General features: G+C 41.4%; 1 protein-coding gene across 1 annotated transcript in view; it reads right to left on the bottom strand.

The window, feature by feature from the left end:
• The window catches only part of LOC127584737 (paladin-like), a 210,203-nt gene that overhangs the window by 139,210 nt on the left and 49,744 nt on the right, over nt 1-21,249 (bottom strand). Inside the window, 8 exon segments of the mRNA XM_052041651.1 lie at nt 2,094-2,169; nt 8,636-8,788; nt 9,358-9,533; nt 11,087-11,176; nt 11,178-11,249; nt 11,251-11,268; nt 16,300-16,402; nt 19,045-19,236. Of these exon segments, the coding sequence (XP_051897611.1) occupies nt 2,094-2,169; nt 8,636-8,788; nt 9,358-9,533; nt 11,087-11,176; nt 11,178-11,249; nt 11,251-11,268; nt 16,300-16,402; nt 19,045-19,226 (870 nt within the window). The 5' untranslated portion in view covers nt 19,227-19,236.

Raw genomic sequence — 21,249 nt, 5'->3', positions numbered from 1 at the left:
AGCCTGTCCGTGCTCTGTGTTTGCCCTACAGCGATAAGACTAGTAAAAGGTAATGTACGCAGACCAGCAAACAGGTCTGTCTGTAGAAAGCAAAAATAAAAGCAAAGATGAAAGGTAAATAAATACAGGTCTTTGAGGGAGAAAAAATGAAAGGATGGCATATTTCCCACAGGGGAGCTCTCTGTATCTTATCTCTCTGTGTCTTATCTCTCTGTAGAGTTAGCCATCTTAATTTACCATCGCGTTACCACTGATAAGACCCGCTGTTTAACTGTGCAACTCTCTTTTAGAAAGTTATATCCTGGGTGTTACTGGCAAGGTGGAGATTTATTGCCTATTCTTTGTTGATCCTAAGAGAGTGTACATAAATTGTCTTCTTGAACTATTGCAGTCTGTGAGGTGAAGGTGCATTCAGTGTGCTGTTAAGTAGGGAGATAGCATTGTAATACAACTAAGTGGCTTGCTAGGCCACCATATGCTAGTCAATCTTTCTGACAATCTACACTAATCCCATTTGCCTGCATTAAGACTATATCCTTCTGTTGGGTCTGAGACTCAAGCCTCATAAAGAGGCATCAGGTTAACTTTCCAGAATGATGTTATTAACAATTTAACACCACTCACATTTCTATTATTGTCATATAATATTTTTAAAAGTGAATTCAAATTCTCCTACTGCTACTAGAGATAAGACACATTAATATAGCCACTCTTATGCCATTTCAAAGCCCTTTATATTGATGAAATATCTTTGAAACATAGTCACTGTGATAGGAAAAATGGTAGCAAATTTGTATAAGGCAAGATCCCAGAGAAACAGACATGCAATAAAGATCACATAATCTTTTCTTGGTAATGGCGAGTGAGGATTAAGTATTGGCCAGAACACCAGGGAGAACAAGCCAGCTCCTCTTTGAAAGGGTGGGATCTATCATATCTGCTTGGGAAAACAGGTTGCTCATGTCCCATTCAAAAGTCTGCAAATGATTCTCACAACTCTAAGTCATGTTGCTATGCTGTTAGAACTCAGGTTAACTCAGACTAAAGCAAATTTTGTGCACATTTTCTTAGGTGCTTTAGCATCACTTGGAAAATTTTTCTCTTCACTTTCTGGCAGACTTATCGCTCTCCCCAGCACTTTTTGACAACTTTGGTCTGCACCTTGTCACTGACACACTCTTCTCTCCATCCTCCCACTTTCTGGAGAAGACAAACTTAAAACACATTTGTCTTCTCATTTTTCCAGTTCTGATGAAAGGCCCTTGAACCAAAACATTAATTTTGTTTTTCACCTGGCTGATGCTGAGCACTTCCAGCGTTCTCTGCTTTTGTCAGGAAACTGCTTTTGTTAGTAATTTTTGTTAAATTATAAACACTGGGCAGGATATTGGAGACAATTCTTCTGCTCCTCTTTGAAATATGCCATCTGCATCTAGCTGAGTGGGGAAACCAGGCCTTGATTTAATCTGAAGGACAGTATTTTCGACAGTAAGGCACTGTGCTGCACTGGTTTGTCACCCCAGATTATTGCTTATCCCTGGATTGGGACTTTGAGGTCATGGGTTCTTGCCGCCAATTTTTCTACCAAAATTAAAGCAAAAAGATAGTTAACTCTTTCCACTATACTAGGACATCCAAAATGTTTTACAGCCAATGGAGTCCTTCACTATTGTAGTCAGTTTCTTTTTACTAATGTGACTAATGGAGCAGCCAATTTGTGAAAACAGAACCACAAATGATAATGGATAGGTAATCTGCTTTAAACTGTTCATTGAGGGATAAATAATTCTTCAGGGAAGCTGGAAAACTCCACTTCTTCTTCAAAAATACTCTGAGATTTTTTATATCTACCTGATGGAAGACAGCACCACAGTCCAGTATTTCATCTGAAAGTTAATACCTCTGCCAGTGTAACATTCCCTCAGTGGTGCACCCATACTTTTGTGCTCAATTTTGTTGAGTGGGACTTGAACCTGCAACCTTCTAACTCAGACAACAAGATACCAACTGAGTCACAATTGTTACAAATATCAAGTGTCTGCTGATTTATAAATTTGCAATGATCCTACTCTGGATCAACTGTGCATACTTACCCTGAGTGAATTAATAAAGGTGTCTATTTGTGCTTGAAGCTGCAGCCCATCCATGGACAGTGGCAGTCGATGGTACCTAAAATATCAAGAACCAAAAAAGGCATCATCATAGATATAAAAGTAAGACACACATCCTCAATCCATATCAGTGTACACAACTGTTAGCAAAATCACCCAAAGTTACAGGTGTGATTTAACACTGAATGAACAATGTGCCAAGGACAAAATTCCAAGTATTTTCTCTCTTCTTTGACTATTTTTCATCTTTATCCACCACAGACTGAATATGCTCCTGGCCCCAGGAATCTTGGAAGCTGAGGCTGCCATCAGTAAAATCAAACAGTTGAAGAACAGCCGCTCCAAGTTCCTGGAAAACACACCCATTGTTTGAAAAGGTGAACACAACACCTATTCTTAAAATTCACTCCATTGCGCCCAGTTTTGCTGCCACTTTCACAGTGCGGCAACGTAGATTCAAGTGAATTAAAGTGCTGAGACAGGTCAATAATTTCACCACGAAACCCACTGCAGCAGTCACTGACCAATAAACCAGTAACTGCACTGATTGTAGAAAAGCTTCACAGTGCAAATTCCCAGTTTATAAAAAGGGTCTGTTGCAACTGCCCCAATTAACACCACCAATAACCAAAAGGGAAGCTGCACAGATACAACCCTAACCAACTCAATCACTCTATAACTTTAGTGCTGCATTCTGAAGGCGTTGTCTTATACATGCCACATTAGACCAAGGTCTCATTTATCCATTTAGGCAGGTAAGCTTTGAGGAAGATCAGGGGCTTCTACTGGTCTTCTAGTCATCATTTCTTTCTCAATCACTGGTATTAGGTTAACTCATCAATTGATGCTTTAGTAACTGTGGGACCTTGCATGTGCCCTGCTTGTCTTCTGGAATTCAGCAAGGCAGCAAAACAGCACTCTCGTCTTGGGCTGGATCACAGTCTGAAGTTGGACAATAGGCTTCAGAAGCAAATGTCATCAACAAACAGAGGTGATATCTTAAACAGAACATGTTCACTTCAAGGCCCTTGATGTATTGCAGGGTATTCAAAATAAACAGAAAAGGCAGATTTAAATAAAACATCAAGAAATACATCCCTTTTATATAAACATTGAAATGTTGATGGATTTTTGGGAGAGCGAGCTGTGGCATCTTTCAAAGGTTAATCAGTAAAATCAGACTAAACAAATCTGACTATGACTTTGGTTCAAACACTTGGAGGCAGGGGGAGACTGAGGATGGGTTGCTAAACCAGGTGAGGGAAATTAGCGAGAGATTAACACACATCCATTGTTTCAGATGCACGCAGCAGAACAATCTCATGTAGCCGGCTCAATCTTACCATGAATGCAATAAGCAGCCAGCACTATCCACCGTCAACTAGCTGCTCACTCAACAAGGTGTAGTGTCCATAGCCTCTTGAGTCAACGTTCATCAAGACAAGTAGCAAGGACAAAGCTAACAACAAAACATTCTTTATTGAGGTAGTCAGTGCTCAGCTAACAGCAATGACTGATACAGAAATGGAGTAAAAAGAAATCATACTGTGTGGTACACAGTATGATCTTAAAGGTACACTCACATTCATACATATTACACAGGGAGCCCAACATTGTGATAGGCAAGATCACGTAAATTCAATCTGAAACCTGCATCTCGAGCTGCAATAGCCTTGTGAATGCAACAGGAGACAGAATTTTAAAAAACTCCAAAAACCCAAAACGTCAACTGTCCATTTCCCTGCACAGGTGCTAACTGACCCATTGAGTTCCTCCAACATCTTGTTTGTTGCTCCAGATTCCAGCATCTGCAGACTCTTGTGCCCCCAGCCCCAAGTTATTGCCCACAAGAAGGGGACACCACTCACCATCCTTGGCAGAGCCACTTCGGAGGGCTTGGCCATTAGAGGGAATGATGGTAGAAAATATTATCTGCATACCCAACTCTTGTTCTCACATCCCATGCCCCCCATCCCCCCCACCTCATCCCACAGTATCTTTGATGAAGATGATATTAGTGTGCATCTCTTAACTTTCACCACTCCCTCATACAACACTACCCCCGTGCCTTCATAAATTGGAGAACAATAACCTGCCCAGGGACTGGTGGAACAGCAAGTAGTCAGCAAGGGTCAACAGTGGTCTTTGATTTCACACTGTCACATTGCACATTGTCACAAAGCACATTGGCAACCCAGCTCAGATACCGATTGCCCTTAGAGAGAAGTTGACAGACGAGATCAGCACATGGCGACTTGAAGCTAGGTTCAGGGTCAGATTAATGTCAGGTCCAGCTACCCATTGAGCAAGACCACATACTGAAGAATAGGATTCAAATAAAGGCTTTGGTGAGGCCAGTTACAGAAGGTAGCTGATGGGTTATACTCACTGAAAATGGTCAGCTGGAAATTTTAAGTGGTATCAAAGACTGCAGCACAAAATTTGGGCATAGTTTACCACAGAGCCTGGAGCTCACACTTTCAGAATGGAAGTGGAAGTTCCCAAGTGCCACCTATGGGCTGAAGACAGTGTCCATTGCAGCCACAAGCAGACTCCACCCAACATCTGAGTATGGCCATCTAACCAAACATCAGTCATTAAGGCTCTGGATATTTTTACCTGTGGGCTAACACAGCAATGCAGAAGACAGTCCCTGATAGATTACTCTCATTACTAGCAAGATGGCATTCCATCAGCCACAAGAAAAAGTAAAGATGTGAATTTAGTGGTTTTTACAGATATCATAGTTGGATTGGGTTGTCATGGACACTCCCACTGGAATTGGACCATGTAGAATGCCTCCCCACTTCCTCGTCCTCATCTGCTTACCCTATGGCTGGTAGCATGGGAACAACAGACTGCCACACACCTTTACAGTTACTCTGCTACACCACTGGTCACAGGCCTCCAATTTGAAAAACAAGCCCCCACTACCACCCTCTGCCTCCTTCTACCAAACCAATTTTGTATCCAATTGGCTAGCTCACCCTGGATTCCATGTGATCTTTGATGGAAAAAGAGTCAATTATGAAACAGATGAAGATGGTCGAGTCAGAGGTCCTATCCTTAGGAACTCCTGCAGTCATGTTTCCAACCACTGGAATGTCACACAGGAATGTACAAATTAGCAGGACAAGGCCGCTTTACCCCTCGGTCCTTCTTCACCATTTAATAATCAGATTGTAACCCCTACTCCCTATTCCCATCTACCTGCAGCAACCCTTGCTTTTCAAACATCTATCTACTTAAAGATATTCAAAGCACCGATTCATCAGCTGAAGGAGATCAGTAGCTGTAATCAGAACATGCTTCCTTGCCCATGTTTGACCTATGCTATGAGAATGCATGGGATGCAGTAATGTTGAGGACTCTGAGGATTACTCCTTCCTACCTATATACTACCGTGCCATCACTGCAGGTGGGTCCATCTTGCCAATGGGTCAGGATGTACCCATGGATTGTGATGCAAGAGTCTAGCATATTGTCTACAAGGTATGATTGTGTGAGTACAACCATATCAGGTTGTTACTTGACTATACTGTTAGACAGCTCTTTAAATTGGACAGCCGACCCCAAACCTTTATGAGAAGGACTTAGCAAGGTCAACAGGACTGGGAGCAAACTGTCATATCCAAAAGCAATGCCTAGATTGGCTCCGGAGAGTCCATCCAGTTTTCATTCTTTCTCAAAGTCAAGTTTACTGTCACATGCAAAGTATACATATGCAAAGGTGCAATGAAAAAACTACTTGCAGCAGATTCACATAAGCAGCATTCACAAGAAAAACATACATTAAACACATTTTTTTTACAATAAGAACACAATTTGAACAAAAAAAAACGGTCCATTTTAGTGCAAGGTAGTCATCGTGTTGCTAAGCTGTAGTAATTAGGGTTTTGCCTGTTAGTTCAAGAACCAAATGGAAGGGAAATAGCTGGAAGAATGTCTCCATGATGTATTGGGCAGAGTCTCCTACTCTCTGCAGCTTCTTACATTCCAGTGCATTCGAATTGCTGTACCAGACCACGACTTTCTCTATTTCAACACTATGCTAATGATACAACTGAGTGATTTGCTGGGCCATTTCAAGAAAGCATTTGTCAACCATGTGGAGTCTGGAGTCATGTATAACCCAGACCAGGTAAGGATGGCAGATTTTCTCTTCTGATGAACACAAGTACCTGCGCCTTTGTTCTTCTTGGAGGTGGAGCACATACCAGTGCGTGCACTGGGGTCCAAAGTTAAAAGAGGCATCATCAGCAGATTAACCATGTTCCCTGGTTGCCACCTTTTATTTTGTTGTGTTGCCTGAAATCCAGACAGTACAACAGACTGCCTCAGAATGAAGACAACATAACTACCGCCAGGATATTGGTCAATCACTTGCATGATTTGCCATCTATAGTCCTGCAAGATCAAGTTGTTGAAAGAATGGAATCCCTTTTAGGGCTGCATGATAGCTCCTGTGGGTTTCTGCCAGTTGTAAACAGAATAGCAGATACCAGTCTGCAAGATGTTGGAAATATCACCTCTAGTCCAGAAAGAGTCTGTTTCAAAGTTTATCCCACAGTCACCCCAACAGCCAAAGTCAATGCTCTTCCCACCTTACTCTGAGATGTTGCACTTTTGGCCAATGACTTATCTCAGTAAGGACAATCTACTGAAACACTGGACATCCCACACACTGTTCCTGGGAAGACTCAGTAGAAGAGTTTCACCTTTATACAAAGCAGGAATGGCCTCTGCTGAAAGCCCTACTTCCCTTTCTCTTTCAGCAGCCTGTCCTGCTCAGTGCCTTCTGCTCACTTTCCCAATCACACTACTTCCTATAGGAAAGACCTACTACCCAAGCCTGGGAGCACTAGATTGTTGGGAAGCTTAGTAAGTTAGGACAAAGTCCTTTGGCACCTGGAACATTTTTCTAGTAATGTTAAAGGACTCTAGAAAGCACCAAGCCCTTGTACAATTGTAATCAACTTCCTGGAGAAATCAATGAGTAACTAACCTGAAAGTTTATGATCCTTTTAAATAGCATTGTTGGCAGGGATGCGCGTTTCTGCCACTGAACTCAAGTTTATTCATGCAAGGTTAAGGGAAGACATTAGCTGGAGCATTGAACTCCAATTTTTTTAAAAAATATATTGAAGCAAGTTATCAAATATGTTATGCAGGATAATCATACATCACTACTTCCAGCACAAGACATATCAAGGATCTTTCTATGAGTTTTACATTGAAGTATGACATCAATTTTTAATTTCCTCATGTTCTATGAGTGATATCGGAGGGATTTTTGCACAGGTTCCAGGCCCTTGGTGTTCAATGACAGGAGTGCCTTTCTCCATGGAGCCTTTGCATGGTTGCACCAAGCTTTAGTGTATCCACACCATGTGGTGCTGGACCTTGGGATGTACCAGTCTGTAATACTGCCAGTCATGGACAGTTCCTTGTATCACTACATCCACAAGTTTTGGTTAGACCAAAGTGCTGCAATCTAATCACAGCTGCCTGTTCTGCATACTTCCTTGTATATTCATTGCACGTTTGCCACTGCTCTTTCCAATATGACAGAATGAGCAGAACATATCCATCAGGTCATGTGAAATGGCATTTGTAGACACACAACATGGATCCAAATTTTGATCCCTTGTCTTTTTATCCCAACATATCAATAAATTGTTAAGATCTGACAGCACAAAAATTAGCTTCTTTTGCAACACATTTTGTTCTTCTCTCTCTCAACAAACTGGTATAGGTGTTAGGATACAATCCTTGGGCTGTTGCCACCATAGCATGGTAGCTCCGAGCGAGATGGTCATGGTGCCGTTTCATCCACGTCATGGCTTTTTAACTTGTGGCTTTACATCACATAAAAATGGCCACTTCTTTTCTCAGTTCTGCACAAAGGAACATTTTCAAAACTACTGCAGCCAATCAATAACTCACCCAACTGTGGGTCTTCATGAATAAGTTTGAACAGAAAGAGCAGGGTGGTGACTAAACTTAGGGGCAGCTTCATTGCAGGCATCAGCCCTTTCCCAGTCTAGTTCTGTTCTCCATCCCAATCTCCACAATCATTTCAACAAGGTCAGTGGATAATGAGCAGAAACTCTGGTACATCTTTCTTCTTCCCATTCTGATGACTCTTGAAAACAAATGTAGACTGTCCCAATACTGGCTTAGGTGCTTTGGGCACAGTCTCACGATATACATTACTACCTTTGAACTTAACTTCCTAAGTTAGAGACAGCAGCTTGTAGGAAGCTCTATGGACAGTGAGTTGCCATCTAGCTCAAAATACTTTCTGGCACAAGTCAAAATTTCAGCATTTTATCGCCTTAACATTGAGAAAGTATCCTCAACTATTACAGATCCTTTAGTTTCAAACTTTGAACAGCTATCCATTTGGCACCATTTTTGAGTGAGAGTGCAGGAGCCCAAATGGTATTTCTTCTTGTTACAACTACATCCCACACTTGCATGCAGTAGAATAATCAACAATTGAGAGTCATTGTGCTCCATACCTGCAAGAAGACTTGGTAAAGAAAGGCCTTTTGTAAACTTCTTCTGTTACATGGATGTCCTCTTCACAGCAGATAGGAATGGCTCGAGGCTCATCCTTGAAGTGTTCTATGTCATTATAGACATAATTGATATTTTCACTCAGTTGGGCAAAGCTGTTAAAGCTGAAAATGAAAGAATATATAAACTTATTTGCTACAAAAAGTGACTGGTGTGATATTCACAAAGTACAAGGTTTTGGGAGAGAGCTCCCGACATTTGAGCCTGGTTAGATGAAAACATGGTCAACAGTGGCGGTGTCAAGGAATTTTGTTTTGGCAAGAGCTCAGAACTAGAAGAGTTGATCAATTCCTTCAAATCCAAAGCAGTGGAGTGGCATGGTGGCACAGGTAGTACCTCCAGCTCCAGCAACTCCAGTTCAATCCTGACCTCTGGTTCTGTCTGTGCAGAATTCCAACAATTTTCCTGTGACTATGTGTGTTGCCTCCAGGTGATCCAGTTTCTTCCCACATCCCAAAGATGAGCAGGTCGGTAAGTTAGTTGGCCACTATAAATTGCCCCTGGTGTGTATGTGAGTGGTAGAATCTGGGAGGAATTGACGGAAATGCCGGGAGAGTAAACAGGTGCTTAAAGGTCAGCATACATTCAGTGGGACGAAATCCCCATTTCTGTAATGAATGACTCCATGACGTCCCACATTCAGTGGATTAGCTGCCACGAAAACTCCCACTCTACCTCCTTCCTGATGCTCAGCTCCAGTTGTTCCACTTGCACGTCTCTCCCTAGGTTCTGAAGATTCTCATGAAGGTTTTCTTTCCGCCTGGGAGTGTATGGAATAAAGTCATTTTCCACACGCAAGAAGACCACAGGTTCCTCTCGAACACAGAAATACAGAATTTCCTGCAACGGTTAAAATATATAATTTTTAAAAAAGGAAAAGCTACATTTCTGCAGCATTTTTCATGTCTTCACATGATGATCCAGTTCCACGTGGCCAAGAACCTTTATACGTGTAGTCACTGTTGTAACACAGAAAATGCAGCAAACAATGTGCACACCAAGCTCCAATAAACAGCAATGTAACAATGAAACACGGTGGGCTGGGGAGAAGGATTGGCCAGGTCACAGAGAGAACTTCCTGCTCTTCTTCAAATTATTAAGCTTGGGACCTTTTACATTCACCAGAAACATAGGTCAATTTGATGCAGGTCATTTTTGTGGTCTAGCTTCACAACTGCAGTAGAAGGAGACAATGATTAGATTTATTCCTAAATGCGCAGCATTTATTTCTCATCTCCAGTGGCCATATAATGGAACTGGCATTTCAGAATAGGTAGGACTAACAGGTTCTATTTGCTGGTATCAGAAAGCAGAAAACTGTATACTTTCACCCAGCAGTTTATGAAAAGAGTCTACAGATTATAGTAAACTGAATTGCAGCGAAGTCTCCTTTGAAAACCTGGATTACTTCTCCATTAAGATGCAGTGTGTGGATGATTACTACATACAAATAAATACAAGGGTGGCTCTATGGTACAGCAGTTAGGGTTGCTGCTTCACAGCTCGTGGACCTGGGTTCGATCCCGACCTTGGGTGCTGTCTATGTGAAATTTCCACATTTTCTCTGTGACCACATGGGTTTCTTCAGGTTGCTCCAGTTTCCTCCCATACCCAAATGTGTGCTGGTAGGTTAACTGGCTGCTGTAAATTACATTTTAGTATAGGTTAATGGCAAAAAGAATCAAAGGGGAGTTGATGGGCATGTGTGAGAGACAAAATGTTGCAGGCTATAGGGAAATAAGGAGAGGAATAGGATTATTGGGTACTGTATTCGACCCGATGGGCCAAATAGACTCCTCCTGTGTCGTTATAGGTATTAGCATAAAATTGATCAAGGTCACTTGCAGCAACAGATTCCCACAAAGTCTGAAAAATGAATTACCCAGTCACCTCCATCCTGGCCAGATCTGTATCATCATTATATGCTGCCTTTTTAAAAATGCAAAATTAAGGGAAAAGGCCAAATTATTGGACACCACCAAAATGACAAGGAAAAGAGGGAGCAGTTTTAGAGTGTAATTAGGCTTGGGTTTTAAAAGAAGTGTCACAATTTCAGGGTTCCAGAGGAGTCATATGGAATAAGTTTTGATCACAGGGTTTGTAATGAGTTTAACTTCAGATCATTGGCTTAAATTATCCACTTAGCATTAATTTTAACCCTGAGATAGTCCCATTTGCTTTCATGTTACTATAAGATGAATTATAATGACTGTACTCGCTACCCATTACCTTAATGGAGCCTCACCTTCAAATCTGCTGAGATAAAATAGGAAACAGCTCTGATAACCAATTCCTGTACAGCGTGGGGACACTTCCTAGAAATAACACAGGAAGTTCAACTTTTTCCACACAACCAACCAGGGCATTACAATAAAACGAAGGTGGTCACTAACCTCATAACCTTCTTGTTGAAATATTTGGAGAACCTTCTTAAAGCCGTTAAGACTAGGTTGGCCCATTCCAAACACTGGGTAGTTCCCCTTTGGCCTGCCTGAAGTTGGGCACTCCATGGCTGTCCATAGTGTTCAAGACATCTATCTTGCTGTAGATGTCAACAAACCATGAAATATTTTCCCTAAAAGATAATGGAAAGTTAAATTAGTAATGAATCCAGAGGTAAATGGACTGAAGGACAGAATTTGGAGATGGAATTGAGGGAAGGGAGGTTAAGTAAATGAATATAATCGGGGGGGGTGGAGATATAGAAAAAGAAAGGAGGGGAAAAGCAGAAGGGTGGATGGAGGGACCAGTTGGAAGGCAGAGGGGAACCAATGAGGAGAAAAGCAGGAAATGAACACAGATCAAACCCACAGCCCTCAATTCTGTACAATTCAATATACCCATCTGCTGTAGCTACACTTCCTCATGCACCCATAGCCCATCAAACATAAAACTGTAGGCATGACAAGGCAGGCTCAGAACAAACATGAGGAACATCATTTGGCCCATTTTAATCCATCCATCAGGTCATGTCCAACTTACTTCCACTATTATAGATTGAAGTTTATATTTCAAACTGATCACTCTCAGTAAGAGAAAAAAATTCTGACCTACATCCTAAAATTATCTTTATTTTCTATTTAAACCTGTGCTTCCTAGGTCAATATCTATTACACAGTAATATTCTGTGTTATTTCATTTCTATTACCTTAACCCCATGGGTGAATTTAGTTACCTCCTCTGCTGGGTTCACTTCTACAACATGGAATATACTGTTCGAGAGTTTGCGACACTAACAGACTTAAAAATCAAGAATGAGGGTTGTGTTTTCACTTAAAAGACAAGATCTTTCTTAATAGAACAACATTCTTAATTAGGACTGTGCTGGTGTAGTGAACTCTACTCATTAAGACAGAAAATGCTACAAACACTCAGCAGGTCAGGCAGCTTCTGTGGAGAGGGCAACCGTTAACATTTCAGATCAATGCCTTTACTCTCAGGCGTGGATCTGTATCGAGGCCTCTCTCAAGTCGTACTGCACTGTAACCCCATTTACTTTTTATTATGCATGCCAGATTGCAATTGTGCTGTGGCTCTGAGAGACGCCAGAGACTATATAGAATCCAATCACTAATATCCATGAAGGTGAATCAGCAGACCCTTTTGCTGTTGAGACAGTTTATCAACACCTGCTGCTTCAATCACTCAGAAGCTTGATTTCAATTGATGCATAACGACTCATTGATGGCGATGGAAACTAGGCAGACACTCTGCATGGACTCTATTCTTAAAGGGGCACTGCCTCTACAGGATGAGGAATACCCAAGTAAATAAACGAGCAATTGTTCACAATAATGTGAAGCAATGGTAGAAATCTCAGTTCACACTTGGTAGGTAATGTTGCTATTGCTCTCTGATGTCTCACCTAAACAATAAAGAAATTCACAGCCAGCTGGCACATGAGGGCAGAGACCCTTTAAATGGAACTGGCTGATAACAGCCACACAACATTCTTTCCTTGCATGCTATATCACACATATTAACATAGCAAAATGATTAAAGACAGATTGCATTGCATTCAGGAAGTGGAGAGGTGGGAGGTGGGATTTGCAATGTACTGAAGGCCTGGTGGAAGCAAATTCATTAGGGACTTCAAAAAAGGGTTTGGAATGAGGGAGTGAAACTAACTGCTAACTTTCTCAAAGATCCAGCACATGCATTATGGCCTGGAAGCTGTAAAATACTCAGACATCACACCAAGGGGTATAACAATGTCAGGCAAACAAATAACATTTTTCTTTCTTTGGGATTCCCACAATATTCCCTTCCTCCCTTTTCACCACCTTTTGCATACTAACCACCACCTATCTACATCGAAGGTTCCATCTCAACCACCTCTTGTTCCTTGAAGACTGTGGTATTGCACTGTCACCCCACTGCCTGCCCTACCCAATGCTGAAGGCAATGGGACTGAAAATTGGGTGGAATACATTAAATGCTACCAATATAACAGTGCTGCCTGACTCATTCTGAGCCTGAAGGTGCCAGCATCTATTAAGTAAAGTCAGTCAAGCCTTTATTTGTGCCAGAACCAGGGAAGCCACCAATTTCTGGTGGGCTTCACTTAATATCTGCAGAAATTGCTTAAATGTTGATCAGAACATCCAAACTTGAATTCACAGCTTATTTGGCACTAGGGGATCCCAGTATAATTCTTGTTCTTTAGTGAAAGTACTCATCGAAATGAAGCAGCTCCAGCAATGCAGCACTCCCTTCCTACGATATACATACAACTTCAGAGCAGGAGTAGGCCACTTGTCTTTTGACCTTGCTCTGCCATTTACTAAGACCATGGTTGGTCTGACTATAACCTCAGCTCCAAGTTCCAGTCTACTTGTTGTAACCTTTCACTCCAATGCTTATCAAGAATCTATCTACTTCTGCCTTAAGAGTATTCAAAGCCTCTGCTTCCACCTCTTCGCAAGTAGTTCCGAAGATTCACAGCCCTCGGAGGAAAACAAAATACCTAATCTCAATCCTAACTGGGTGACCCCTTAAATTTTACCATTAGTTCTGGATTCCTGCACAAGAGGAAACATCCTCTCCACATCCACCCTGTCAAGACACCCGAGGATCTTTTAATCATTCCCTCACTCTTCTAAATCCCAACAGGTATAATCCTAACCAACTTCTGGATTCTGGCAGGCTACCAGATGTCAAGTGATAGAATCATTGAAATGTATAGCACAGAAACAGACCCTATCAACCCAACTCATCATGCCAACTGTGAGCCATTTATGCTAATCCCATCTGCTTGTATTAGGCCTGAATCCTTCTACTTCTTTACCATCTATGTACCTAACCAAATCCCTTTTAAATGTTGTAATTTTATCTGCCTCCACCACCACCTCTGGCAGTTTGTTCTAGATAACTATTATTCATTCTCTGTGTGAAAATCGTACCCCTCAGAGCTCAGAATCAAGTTTATTATTACTGATACATGTGGTAAAATTTGTTGTTTTCTGGCAGCAGTACAGTGCAAGACATAAAAATTACTGTAAGTTACAAAAATAAATAAATAGTGCAAAAGAAGAATAACGAGATAGTGTTCATGGACCATTCAGAAATCTGATGGTGGATGGGAGAAAGCTGTTCCTAAAACATTGAGTGTGGGTCTTCAGGCTCCTGTACCTCCTCCGTGATGGCAGTAACGAGAAGAGGGCACATCCCGGATGGTGAGGGTCGTTAATGACTGATGCCGCCTTCTTGAGGCATCGCCTCTTGAAGATGTCCTCGATGGTAGGGAGGGTTGTGCCCGTGATGGAGCTGGCTGAGTCTACAACCCTCTGCAGCCTCTTTCAATCTGCACATTGGAGCCTCCATACCTGGTGGTGATGCAACCAGTCAGAATGCTCTCCACTGTACATCTGTAGAAATTTGCAAGAGTCTCTGGTGACATACCAAATCCCCTAAAACTCCTAATGAAGTAGAGCCCCTGGTGTGCCTTCTTTGTGATTGCATCAATGTGTTGGGCCCAAGACAGATCCTCTGTAAAGTTGACACCCAGGAACTTGAAGCTGCTCACCCTTTCCACTGCTGACCCCTCAAACGAGGGCTGGTGTGTGTTCTCCCAATTTCCCCTTCCTGAAGTCCACAATCAATTCCTTGGTCTTGCCGACATCGAGTGCAAGGTTGTTGTTGTGATACCACTCAACCAGCCGATCTATCTCACTCCTGTACGCCTCCTCGTCGCTATCTGAGACTCTGCCAACAACAGTGGTGTCATCGGCGAATTTATTGATGGTGTTTGAGCTGTGCCTAGCCATACAGTCATGAGTGTAGAGAGAGTAGAGCAGTGGGCTCAGCACGCATCCTTGAGGTGTGCCTGTGCTGACTGTCAACAAGGAGGAGATGTTATTTAAATTTCTCCTTTAAATTTCTCTCCTATCACCTTAAACCTGTGCCCTCTAGTTTTAGACGCCACTGCCCAGAGAAGAAGATTCTGATTATCTATCCTATCTATGTCCCTCATAAAACTTTATAAACCTCTATAAAGTCACCCCTCAACCTCCTACATTCCAGTGAGAATAAACCCAGCCTATCCCTTCTCTGCTTGTACCTACAGACCTCCGTTCCAGGTAACATCCTAGTGAATTTCTTCTACATACTCCCTATTGCTACCACATCCTCTCTGTAGTGCACTGACCAGAACTGTACAGAATACTCCAAATGTGGTTTTATACAGCTGCAATATAATGTCCCAACTCTTTTACTCAATGCTTCAGCCTATGAAGGCAAGCATACCAAATGTCTTCTTCCCTACCCTATCCACCTGTGTCACTAATTTCAGCACGCTAGGAACATGTACTCCAAGGTCTTTCTGCATATCAATGCTCCTAAAGGTCCCTGCTACTTGTGTCCTACCAGAATGCAGCTTCCCAAAATGCATTACCTCACATGTCTGGATAAATTCCATGTCCAACCATTCTGCCCAACTTTCAAGTTGATCCACGTCCCACTGTATCCTTTGGCAACTTTCTTCACGATCTACAACTCCACCAATTTTTGTGTCATCTGTAAGCCAACATTCTCTCCAAGTCACTTATGTGTATTACATACAACAAATGTCCCAGCACTTATGCCTGCAGTTCACCACTTATTACAGACTTCCACCACGACCCTCTGCCTCCTAGCAAATAACCATAAGTGATTCATTTGAAGAATTAACCAAAAAGCAAGACGGGGAAATGATGAAATCTAATTTCCACATAAAAGGGTAATGAAAATCTATCACAAATCACCTGAAGATTTGATGGACTCAACTTCCGTAGGACCTATCAGAAGACAACTGGATTTGTGCTTACAGGGAACTAATTGTTAGCAACATAGGGACAAATCTGGGCTGTGGAACTAAATTAGGCAGCTCTCTCAAAAACTTGGAGCTGACACAATGGGCTGAATGGCCAGCTCCAGTGCTATAAACTCTCGAACTGTCACTACCCAGATGATCCCAATGGCTCAGAGTAGATAGTCAGTTCAACCTGGGATTTTTCTAATCAGTCAAAGCACTAATTAACCCAGATGGTCAATGTGAGAACCGCCCCACCCCACCCCCAACTCCTTACAACACATATGCCGAAACACTTATTTACTTAGTTTGTCTTACCTGAACCAGATGGTGTTCTGGCAAGTTATCTGAAATCCTCCCAACAGTAAAATTTGCCTTGAACAAATCATCATGAATCTGAAACTCTTCTTTGCAGTTATACCTGGAATAAATAGAAATTAAAGCTTTGACACATTATCACAATGAAATAAATATTCCAACATTCTCCCCCTTCCCACCAAGGTGATTCATTTTGGGAAAGGGCTCACGGGCAGAAATTCAGGGAATCCTCTATCTTTCAAAGATCCTCCATCTTAAGCTCAAAGATCTACAGTCTTTGAGCTTAAAGAGCAAGGGGAAACTCCATTTGTAATGGAGAATAAAATTGCACCAACTTTCCACCTCATCCAGCCAGTCTACAGGGAGGCATACAGGGTAACGATATATCCCATTAATGAAGTCTTCCTTGACCCTCAGAAAGATCAGGATGAACAATAATCTCACCAAATGTCCAGGGGTCATTAACTGGAAATCTATGACAAGAACATTTGTCCCCTCTTGATCAGGGAATCTGAAGCTAACAGAAGAAAGGAAGGAAGTGGAGCAAGAAAGAGAGCAAAGATACTAATCACCAAAACTAACAGCTCTTAATATTTTTGTAATTAAGAATAAGGCAGCAGAACTCATTTTGAGATGTAGAGATTTTCTGGATTTAATATTCAGAACAGGATTCCACCTGCAATGATCATACATATGGACTGCGCTACAATGTTCCTGTGCTTCCCAAACACAAAGTTGCCAGTCACTTTTAGAGAATATATTTTAGATAAAATAAACTATTACATAGCGCAAGATACCTACAAGGACAAAGGCTGCAGGCACGAAGGAAGGCTACCACTGCCAAGTTCCTCTCCAAGCGTGTTTTAGCCTGACTTTAACATTTGCTGTTTCTTTTTCATCAGCTTGGCATCAGTCTCCTAGAATCTTTGATCAGTATCCTGGAACCCTGTGCCCAGCCCATTCAAAAAGGCCAGCTTACCGCCGCCTTCTCAAGGGTAATGAGGCATGGGCAATAAATGTCTTCAATAAATAAAAAGAATCAACATGGGACCCAAGTTATTCCTTTAAACTCTCCTGAGAAATGGGAATGACACAGAATTGTCAACAGCATCGAGGCAAAAAGCAGCTCACAAGATACAAGGAGACATGAATAAACTTTTGTGTAAGTGACAAAAGACATAAGGTTTTTAATGCATTCATTTACATCTTTGTCCCTGAACTGAGGAGACATTTAGGAGTGAAAACATTGTTGGATCTGGAGTCAGATCGAGGTCACTCTCGTCAACAATGGCAGATCTCCTTCAGCGGAGGGATGGAGTTCAAAAGCAATGAAGTTACATAGAATTTAGGTAAAGTTTGCAGAGATCATGGAGTACTGTGAGTAGTTCTGAGCTCTGTATTGTAGAAGGTATATAGCACCAATGGAAAAAGATCTACACGCATGATACCAGAACTGAGAGATTACAACTCAAGGGAAACACTGAACTGACTGCAGCTCTTTTCCCTGGAAGTGATCTGATAAAGATCATTAATGAGTGGATTAGATGGAGTATAGGAAGGATATAAAATACAGGATAATCAGCAGTAAATTCACAGGGAATTTAAGTGAAGCATCTTTAAACACAGGCCAGGGAGAGTGTGGAACTCTCTCACAGGAAAAAGTTGTGGTGAAAGGTGGAAACTAGATAAGTACTTGAGGGAGAAAAGAATTGAAGGATATCCACAGGACCCATATGTCCAAAGATAAGTTAGGCTCGTTTTTATAACCATATAAATCCTATATGTGATAGATGTAAATCGAACGTGGCTTCTTTGACACATATGTTTTGGTCCCGTCCTCTTCTGGAAAAATATTGGAAAGACATTTTTAACATTATTTCAAATGTATTGAAGATTGATTTACAACCTCACCCTATCACTGCAATTTTTGGATTGCCAAGGATAGAGTCTGGCCATTTATCTCCTTCCGCTAACCGTATGATTGCTTTTGTTACATTAATGGCCAAACGATCCATTTTGCTTAAATGGAAGGATCCAATACCCCCTACTACTTTTCAACGGTTTTCTCAAACTATATCATGTTTAAACTTGGAAAAAATTAGGAGTGGTACTATTGATCCTTCGCTTAAATTTGAAGATATTTGGAGTCCATTTATTCAATAGTTTCACATGATGTAGATCCCCTTTCAATAACTTTCCAACTTGGAGGAACGGACTTGACGACATAATATTGCTCTGTTTCTACTGAGAAATTTTAGCCTAGTTTTTTTTAAAAGTTTTTTTTTGTTTAGTTTATATTGTTTATAATTTTTTTATTGATTTTTTTAAATTTATATAATAAATCTTTTTCTTTCCTTTCTTTTAATATTATATTCATTTACTAAGAGATCGTTGGATCTACAGATTTTTTTTATATTTTATTGTTCTTTATGATTATATATGCTATGATTGTTATCCTGATCTCTTTGTATTACATGTATAAATATTGATGCTATATATCAATCTGTATTAATTTGAAAACTAATAAAAAGATTGAAAAGAAAGAATTGAAGGATTATACTGGGGTGAAATGAGGTGAGAGGACCCTCTCATGGAGTTTTAAACAAGGAGTTGTTTTAATGGCCCATTTCTGAGCTTAAAATCCTATGTACATTTTACCTGAAACCCAGGATGGAGGAGAAAGATCTGCTTGGCCACCAGAACTCTGGTTTGCCAACACAGAACAATTTTAATATCCAGACTCACGTGATCAACACAGGTGCAACCTTGTTGGTGATGATGGATTTGGCCTTATTGTGAATGCTGAGGGTCTGGAAGGAGTTGACACTGATTGAACGCCTGCTGTCCGTGGTCCCATTGCTCTGCCCGTTGTCACTGCACTGTCCTGTCGATACAGTTTGCTGAGCAGCACTGGCAGTTGTCCCCATAATCCACCAACTTTAAACAGAAGAAAAGAGTGTTTACACAGCATGGCACCATTAACAGTCAATCAAAACAGAATACTGATTTTCAGTCCAGTACTGTCTGTGTTGTGGGTGAAGAAGCTACCTTAACCAATATTCCAGAAAGTAGGGAGGTTATCCTGGCCAACATCTCCCTTTCAGCCAATCTCAATACCTCAGGAAGTTTTAATTTAAAAGATTATGCTTAACTCCACCACTAGAACAACAGTGAGTGCCCCATAGCCACTGTATTCAGAGCAGTAAGAGCTTCATAGCTGAGAGGGCAGTTAGTTCTCAGATGCCCTCTTAGCCCCTGATGGTCAAGTAACAACTCAGCACCATCTCTCATAATACCAGGAAACATGCTGCAGTCTTTGACCACAAGTTGGGGGAAATGGGGATGAAAGTTGCATGCCATTTAAAATTCTTTTTAAAACAATCAGTTGTAGCTGAATAGGATATTAATTGAAAACAGATTTTATCACATGCTCTCTTTAATGCAACACAGCCTTCCTACAAATTTTCACATGCTTTTCATTTAGTTATCCATGTCAGCTCTGGCTCAGTTGATAGCAATGTCAAGTGAGAAGGTTGTGGGTTCAAATCCCACCATAGACTTCAGTACAAAAGTCTGAACTGACACAGAGTTAATTTTGCACTCACAGGAGTGCCTTCATAACAAGCAAAAAAAAACTAGCAGTTGCTGGAAATCTGAAGTAACCACAGAAAATGCTGAAAACACTCAGTAGGTCAGGCAGCATCAGTTGAGGGGGAAAACAGAGCTAACATTTCAGGTCGACAACCCATTGTCAGCACTGAGGTCCTTTCAGCTCTCAGGTGAAAGTGAGGTGTGCCATAGAACGATTTCAAAGAGCAGGGGAGCTGCTTGTCTTCCTGGACGTCCCCAGATACCAGAAAATGCAGGTTGATTATCAGGTCAACAGTACAACGCTACTTGAGGCAAATCAACTGCTACCTTTCATAAATTACAACACTTCAAAAGGCATTTCATTGTCTGTAGGTTACCCTGGTATAGCCCAGAAGGTGAAAGGTGACATATAAATGCAAGTCTTTCTTTAACATAACAACAGTGGCTACAAAATAACAATATCGTATAGGTGTTCCTCAGCCACATTTAGGGGTTAACGATGATTTTCAATGCCATACATGCTAACTGAAGTAGTTGACAAAATGAATAAAACATCAGCTTAAACAATTCCAACTGGGTGAAATTGGTGTTATTCCTTTCTTCTTTCTCACATGTTACTCCTTGCTCTACAAACACCAGCTGGCCTCTGATGCGTCACTTTGGATGACCTTTCCTTAGCTTTTGAGCATTGACATCAAAAGTGACAGGTGATATTGGGCCTCATCTTCTCCTTTCCCCACGTGCACTTTTAATGTGGACCACTGGATGGTGATCAGGAGCCAGAATCCAAAGCTGGAGGTACTGAGGCTAAATGAAGCTTGCTTGCCCCTGGCCTAGCTAATATTAGTTAAGGTGGACAGAGAGCATCCAAATTATGTTTTCTATGGCTTAACAACAAAGGAAAAGAAGACTAGTGCAAATCAGGCTGCCATTGGCACTTTGGGCTGCAGTTTCCTCTTCAATGAAAGGGAAAGAAGGATGTGTATGCGTAGCACCTTCAGGACATTTCAAAGCACTTTGCAGCAAAGAAATAGCACTGAAGCTAAATCACTGTCGTAATGCAGGAAATGGAGCAACCAACTTGCATTCAGGAAGCTTCCAGGAGCAGAACTATGATAATGATCAGACAGTACGCATTGGTTAGGACACCAGGTTAACTCTCTTGCTCTCCTTCAAAACAATGGAATCTCCTGCAGCATTGCCTAGATGAAATGAAGCCACCTGATTTTCGCTAATGGGTGGTCCAATTGGAACCGCCAACATTTAGTCATCAAAACAGAAAGGTGTGCAGTAGAACAAAGGGACCTGGGAATACAGATCCATAGTTCCTTGAAAGTGGCGTCATAGGTAGATAAGGTC

Source organism: Pristis pectinata, chromosome 30, assembly GCF_009764475.1.
Source record: "Pristis pectinata isolate sPriPec2 chromosome 30, sPriPec2.1.pri, whole genome shotgun sequence".
Classification (NCBI taxonomy): Eukaryota; Metazoa; Chordata; class Chondrichthyes; order Rhinopristiformes; family Pristidae; genus Pristis; species Pristis pectinata.
This window is presented reverse-complemented; position numbering and strand designations above follow the sequence as displayed.